We start from the raw sequence: 7,638 nt of genomic DNA, 5'->3' as shown, positions 1-7,638 counted from the left end.
GGTAGACGGTGACGATAGTGAACGATAAAAAAAAAATTTCATTTCTTACTTTTATTTCATAAATTGAAAAGCTAAAAAAAAATTTCATCTAATTTTTGCTCTAAATCTATTTTTGGAATAGAAATCTATTCCAAAAATAGAAAAATGAAATTGCATTACCAAATGGATTTCTGTTCTGAACTTATTTTGGAGAATAGAAAAATAAAATAATAGAAAAATAGAAATTTTGTCATACATGCCCTTAAATGTCTAAAGCTAAGATTGATATGAAAGGGGGCATTTTGTAGTAAGCTAAGGGGAATTTATCGTCCTCATCTGCAACGATTCCTTCTGGGTCTTCCACCACCACATTTCATTTTTGTGGTAATAATAATTTAATATATCTAAAAACCTAGTGGAAAAATAGAGCAAGTAGCGACTCCGTGGCCATTATGACTGTTGTGCCCGTTGAGTGCTTCCTGCCTTGTTGGATGAGTGATTCCAAAAAAAAAAAAAAAAACAAAAACAAAAAACAAAACAAAATTGCTGTCAATATCCGGATTTGTCGCCAAAAAATTTTACTTTGATTTTAATTACTCGTGCACACAATTCTCCGGATTATAATTACACGTGTACATGAATTGTTGCCAGCCCACTTCATTGGCTCCGACCATCGTCGCAGCCTTGTCATCCTATTTTGATCCCCATTCAAATTCTACATTTACACTTCCAAGAGGATCTCGCATTCGGCGAAAGGAAGGGGATCTCGCATTCTACATTTATGATTGCCAGACAATCGATTGTGATTGAAGCTCTTTTAATGTCTTGAACCTGCGGTTTTATTGTTATGTCTTGAAGCTGTGTTGATGTTATTATGATAATATGGACGTGAATTATCCCTTTATATATATGGGTATAAGCTCCTTGATCGAAATGCATATAACTTGTTTCATGAAATGCTGGAACTAAATCAGGATGTGCTTCTATTCGATTCTTGAACCAAAATTATAACACCTCAATCCAACCTGTTCTTGACTCATTGAGAGTAGTTTTGTGCTGAAATACGGCATTCATTTGTAATGCAATTGGTGTTATGATTCTCGTCGTCGTCAGTATGACATGAAAATTGCGTGTTGAGGCTGCTGATCTCTCAAACAGAATCAAGTGATTCAGTAGGTTGCTTATAAACTGGTCCTGCTATGCTCTCCCGCTGTGGTGTTTCTTTTATGTTGTCAACCTGAGCGTGCTTTGGACGTGTTTGTGCGGTGACCGGCAAGTGTGGATGTGAGTCCCGTGGTGGTCGGTCGGAGGCCTATGGGCGATGGAGTAAGCGTGCTTGTGCTGTGCTGTTCTTGGCATAAACTGGGGCCTGTTGTTCTCCAGCGGAGTTCAGGTATGCTTAATTGATTAACATGTAGAATCTGTGTCAATGAAGATCCTGGCGTGATTGATCAGAAGCAGTATAAAGGAAAGCACGAAGAGTTTTGAGCGGTTTGTAAATTAGAGACGATGTACTGATAAAGGGAGAGAAAAAGAAATGAATAAAATTAAATAAATAAATAATAAATAAATAAGTGAAAATAAAAATGGTGAGAAAATGCATGTCTCAATTAGGTAGTGAAGTTGTCCAAAAAAAAAAAGGTCTTCAGAGTAGTTTTAATTGAATTTCATTTAGTTCATGATCTAGTTTAGGGAGTTACAGTTACAATTCATGATTTTTAGGATAAAATGAATTTTCTGTCATTTAAATTTAGATTAAATAAATAGAGGACAAGATAAATAAAATAATATTGTTAAAATAATAAAAAGAAAATTGATAAAATTATTTCAATCGCGTTTATGTTCGGATTACATTTAGTGATTACCTTTTTAGTTATGCATCTCTCTTAGGTTTAGAATTAGATGTAGGCTTGAATTTCGATCAAGCTCGAGTTATTTTATTGCACTTTAGATTTTGTTGTTCTTTTTATCACATTTGAGTGATGTGAGGTTGTAATTTGGCTTCCGAGATTCTTGTCGGAAAAAAACAGTGCGATCGATAAATTGATGGAGATATTAAAACAAACCAATTATATGAAATTACAAAACAGTGTGATCGATATTAAGCATGTCCGACAATATGTGATATAATTAACAATATAAAATTTAATGGACAATTTTACTGGTATTGTTCTTTCAAAAAAAAAATTATAACGAGCAAAAGATATTATAGGTTTTGACCATAAATAATAAGTGGCACAAACTAAAAACAATTAATATTATGATTCCAGTGCTTGACTTTACAAATAGAAACAAACAGACTAAATTCTATTTCCATAGTACATAAATTAAAGTTAGCAATGTCATGATATATGGACTAATTATTTTAGTATTCATGGTGAAAAGTAAAATTTATAGATAAACTTAGGTAATTATTCATATCCTTCAAAACTTTAGCACAGTTTGCACAACAGCTCTCGAACTTTGAGAAGTTACCAAGTACTTCTTAAATTTTCTGAGGGGGTAATCTATCTCATTGCAAAGATCAAGAACTATTGTATGATAGTGTCAAAATTCAAGGAGGTCGTGAGCAATTATGTTATGAACATAGCTTAGTTTATCAAATACTCTACTCGGTCTTTTACTCAGTAATGATTCCTAACTTCTCATCTGAATGTCCATGCAATGTTCACGTGTTTCTATGGTCCTATAATGTAGCATAATTATTCAATTGCAACAAGCAAATCATAATACGAAAGCAGTATAAAAGAATCACAACCAAGTCATTAAATAGTAGTAATAAAAGAACAAATTAAAAGATAAAGTGTGGAAAAGTATTCCGATATGAATCAGACAAAAAATATGACATAACTTTGTTATTAAGCCCTAGAATAACAATCCCCATGAGCTTGATTTTAAAGACTTCCCTATCTTAAAATGGATCAAATGGGCACTCGAAACTTTCGGGGAAGCGAGAAATCCCAGGTTGGTGCCTTGTCATCCTAAGTTGGGGTCGCAATCTGACTTTAGAATAGTAGGCCCTCGTTAGTCCTTTTCAAGCCTCTCCTAAGTTATGTCACCTTCCATGTTGCCTATTTAATTATTTGAGGCGAGTTTTGAATTCAACTAAGCTTTTTACTACAATTTGTATCATTTAAAGTAATGTTTCTAAACTACTATTTTTTTCTTCCATTAGATTTCTTCAAACTAAATCTATTTTTTATTCATTAGGACTAATTAGCTAAACTAATTATAAGTTATCCTAATCTAAGCTAGGAATCCTAAATCTAATCGGTAATGAGCACACAAATCATCAATCGATCATATAAAACTATGAATTACACTAAAAATCAAGGAATAGAACTTTCCCATCTATATGAAATCTAATCAAATGAAACTAAACTAAATTTAATATCAAGGGGCAAGATACTCAGTTGGACAAGGCACGCTCGCCAAAAGATGCGTGCCCTCCACTGTCGTTCAATTATTACTTTGAAGAGAAGACTACATTGTCGTTTGTCCCCTTTTTAGATTATGACTTATGAACACTACCTACATGAAAACTAATTAATTATCAATATGAATGATATTCATATTTATAACCTATCTTAGAAGAGTAGTTAGGAGAAAAGGGTGGAGCAAAACACGACTCCTAAATAAGAAAAATATTGTACGCATTGGTAATTTGGTACACAACTGAGATGACATATATCAACTATTATGCTTCTCATGTGATATCGTCACATTCAATCAACCCTGGATATTATAAAATTGGTCGACAAAATTTATGGCGTATTGATAGTGGGCAGTAAAGCAAGTAGGTCATTTTCAACACCTAAAAACAGTTTTCCTTGTTATTTGGTATATCAATTCAGTAGCCTAAACATAGTGAATATAGCATTTCTCGCTTAAATACAATCAACCCGATCCATAAATTTGAATTCTCATTCTTTATCAACCAGCTTTTTTACGTGTTAATGTCACATTATATGAATATTATGCAAAATACCTTCTCAACAAAGTATTTCAGTGTGAGTTATATGAACACCTTAAGAAAATCCTTTTCAAATTTTACCGTTGATTTTTGTTACGATTAAGCATTCGATAAAGGTTCGATCCTCTACAGATCTAAAACAATTTGATATTTGGGCCTATCAATCGTATTCATAAATTAGATAATGATATATCATGGGGTCATCACCTTTGCTTGCCTAACATGCGCATTTTCGGCGTGGAGAGAAGGAAACTTAGAAATATAGAAAGCGCAACTGACGATATAGAAAGCACGACTGGGAATTATCTAGCATAGCTCAAATGTGTAAAAAAGAAGAAGAAGAAGAAGAAGGCTTCCAGGCACAAGGCAAACCATCGAAGGCAGAGCAATATATTAATAAGTTAAGCAAAAGCTCCTCCAAGAAGGAAAGAAGTTAATATTCTCTCTATTTTGGAGGTAGGCGAGTACAAGAGCGCAATTATGGCATGCATGCAATCAAATATCTCAATTATTGGGGTTTGATTAAGTCCTTGAGGTGATGGCAGTGGGGCTTGCTTCATTTGTAGGGTGATTAACCTGGGGGAAATTAAAGGGATTTGCTTTAATGACCACCCCTTTCATATGAGAAGAGAATATGAGAGGTTCGAATCCCTACTTTCTTAAAGGGATTGGGGCAAGGACGATTAGTTTTAGGTATGGATTTTGACTCCCACACTTCTAAAGAAACAAGACGAAAATCTAAGAGTGAGTTGAAAAGTAGAGTAACACTGATCAAAAAAATAAAAATTAGTTGGGGAAGATCATGCTAAACCAGTGTGCCAAGTAGCTGATATATTTTTTCGACCCCTGTTCAAGTCCATATACAACAGGCCAAACATTTAGTGGTCGAGGAATGAGCACACACATCATGTTAAATAGTGTCAATTGTTCGGTTTTCCCGGAAAACAAAACCGCACCGTTATGATAAACGGCTAAACCGAACCAGATGTGACCACACCAAATACAAACCAAACTGAAATCTCAGTTCAGTTCAGCTCAGATTTTCACTTTTCACTTTTCCTAAGGGAACAGCACGGGACAGAGAGGCTCCAAAAAGCAAAATTAGACTAAAAATTCACCAATCCGGTATGCAGAATAGTGCTATAATTGACCGTCTATTTCTCCCATTAATAATTAGATTCTTCTGGTTAGATTCTTCTGGACTACGAAAATCTAATTGAAAGGCTAAGCAGGGCAAAAAAAAGAAAAAATCCAACCATTCTCTGTGATGCGACCCAGCGGATTATGCTTACATGTGTTTCACGTGGGAGCATGAGATGTCCGATTCCTTCTGGGCAGATAAAAAGCTAGTCCAAATAATTGGACCACTTGTGGGGGTAAGCTGGGGGCATGTTGTTTATTCCTTCTGGGCAGATAAAAAGCTAGTCCAAATAATTGGACCACTTGTGGGGGGTAAGCTGGGGGAATGTTGTTTATCACCCTTTTTACATTATTAAAGTACTATACTCTGCTCTTCATTTTTTGGGATTAGAAAGCATCAATTCGCAGAAAAAAAAACCGAAGAAAGGCAGGCAAAAGGCATAGAAACACACAGGCCAATTCTTCATAAAGAAATGGTTGCTGTTTCCAGTAAGGAGCTTTTGACGTATTATCTAATCACTCTCCAACTCGGAGAGACCGTGCAATCTGGACTCCCGAAGAGATCAGCCCCACTGCATCCCCAGAGTCAATAAATCACCACCAACAACGACAACAGTCTCAGGACCACCGGGTTCACGAGCCACAGCAGGAACCATCTGAGGGCAAAACCGTCCCCGATGGTGAGCCGAGGCTGCCCAAGTCCCAGTGGGTCGTCTACATCAAACAGCTTCAACAAGCTCGCGAGGTTGAGGTGGCCTGGGCAAGGGCAAAGCCCTCCATTTACCTGATCCCGAGTTACCTCAAGGATGCCGAGAAGGATGCCTACGTCCCCCAGATCGTCTCCCTCGGGCCGTATCACCACGGTGATAAGCGCCTCAACCAGATGGAACAGCACAAGTGGCGCTGCCTCCGCCGCATCCTCGAGCGCACCAATCACCAGGTGGACTACTATCTAGGCTCAGTGAAGACGGTCGAGGAGAGAGCTCGCACCTGCTATGATGAAAAATTCTCATCCATGAGCAGCGAAGAGTTCGTGAAGATGATGGTTCTTGACGGGTGCTTTGTGATTGAGCTGCTCCAGGGAGTCAAGGGAGGGTTCAAGGCACTCGGCTACCCTCGCGATGACCCCGTCTTCTCCTCGATGGGGGGATTGATGCACAGGATCCGGCAGGACATGATCATGCTCGAAAATCAAATCCCACTCTTCATACTCGACCGGCTGCTTGGCCTCCAACAAGGCAACCCCAACCAGAAGGGGCTCGTGGCCAAGCGGACAGTCCGGTTCTTCGAACCTCTGATGCAGACAGACGAGCATAGCCGCACCAAGCTGAAGTACGACCCACTTTTCTACGAGGGTGGGCTCCACTGCCTCGAAGTGTACAGGCGGAGCCTCCTGCGCTTGGGCACGATGCCAGAGGCGAGGACGTGGACTAAGCGGGGGTCACGGAGGCGGCAACAGCACATCCGCTCTGTGGTGGAGCTCCGGGAAGCTGGGATCGATTTCAAGCAAAGGAAGACGGACAGGTTCTGGGACATCAAGTTTAAGTGCGGGACCCTCCGGATCCCCCGGCTTCGGATCCACAGCGGGACGAGGTCGCTCTTCCTCAACTTGATAGCCTTTGAGCAGTCTCACTTTGATTGCAGCAACGCCATATCCTCGTATGTAACCTTCATGGACAACTTGATCAACTCCCCCGAGGATGTTGGGTACCTCCACTACTGCGGAATCATTGAGCACTGGCTTGGTAGCGACGCAGAGGTCGCTGACCTCTTCAACCGGCTTTGCCAGGAGGTGGCCTTTAACATCAACGACAGTTATCTCTCTGAACTGTCTGCTGACTTGAACAGATACTACAGCCTTAAGTGGAATAATTGGAGAGCCAGTCTCAAGCACAATTACTTCAACAATCCCTGGACAATCATTTCGGTCATGGCTGCCTTTGTGTTGCTTGTGCTTACTTTCACACAGACCTTCTATGGAGTCTATGACTACTACAGGCCTGGTTCGTGATTTCTCATACAGTGGAAATCATTTGATCAGGGATTTACGAATGATAAAGTTCTGGTGAAAATCTGGGAATTAGGATTGTGGCTAATTACCTATTTGCATGCTCAATATGTGGTGGTCTCGCCTCTAAAAAGAATATGCGGTGGTGGTCAAACTCAGACCGCATAAATTATATTCGGCCAGGTAGTTTTGTGTTCAATATAGTTAAACTCAACTAATAGTGTCCGTTAAGATGAGATTTAGGATCAAGTGTGTGCCTTAATGTTGTGTTTAGTCATTGGATTTCATGGATTTTGATATATTATATATTCATTGTTTGTTGAATCATAGTAATAAAATTGAATATTTTCATATATTATCTTGTCCATTATTTGATATGGACGACATATCGATGTAAATGACCTAAAAATTGCACAAATGAATTTAGTAGGAATTTCTCACGAAACTCTGTCCTATTTCATTTTTATTTGCTTATTTCTTATTATTTTTCCCCTCCTTTTTATTTTTTTCCCTTCCATCTTTCACTAATAAATATTAT

The 7,638-nt window shown here is 38.4% G+C and overlaps 1 protein-coding gene across 1 annotated transcript; it reads left to right on the top strand.

Moving 5' to 3' along the window:
- The first annotated feature begins 1,293 nt into the window (after positions 1-1,293).
- LOC104420380 (UPF0481 protein At3g47200) lies at positions 1,294-7,382 on the top strand. The gene is made up of 2 exons (XM_039302417.1): positions 1,294-1,372; positions 5,587-7,382. Exons 1-2 carry the CDS (start codon positions 1,294-1,296, stop codon positions 7,101-7,103), a joined length of 1,596 nt encoding a protein of 531 aa, XP_039158351.1. The 3' UTR covers positions 7,104-7,382.
- The last annotated feature ends 256 nt before the right edge of the window (positions 7,383-7,638 follow it).

This window comes from Eucalyptus grandis, chromosome 9 (assembly GCF_016545825.1).
Source record: "Eucalyptus grandis isolate ANBG69807.140 chromosome 9, ASM1654582v1, whole genome shotgun sequence".
NCBI lineage: Eukaryota > Viridiplantae > Streptophyta > Magnoliopsida > Myrtales > Myrtaceae > Eucalyptus > Eucalyptus grandis.
This window is presented reverse-complemented; position numbering and strand designations above follow the sequence as displayed.

Bases quoted from the DNA above. Each gene is read 5' to 3' on its own strand.
- LOC104420380 (XM_039302417.1), top strand. From the start codon at position 1,294: ATGGGCGATGGAGTAAGCGTGCTTGTGCTGTGCTGTTCTTGGCATAAA. The intron at 1,373-5,586 runs GTATGCTTAATT...GTTTCCAGTAAG, and splicing joins TGTTCTCCAGCGGAGTTCAG to GAGCTTTTGACGTATTATCT.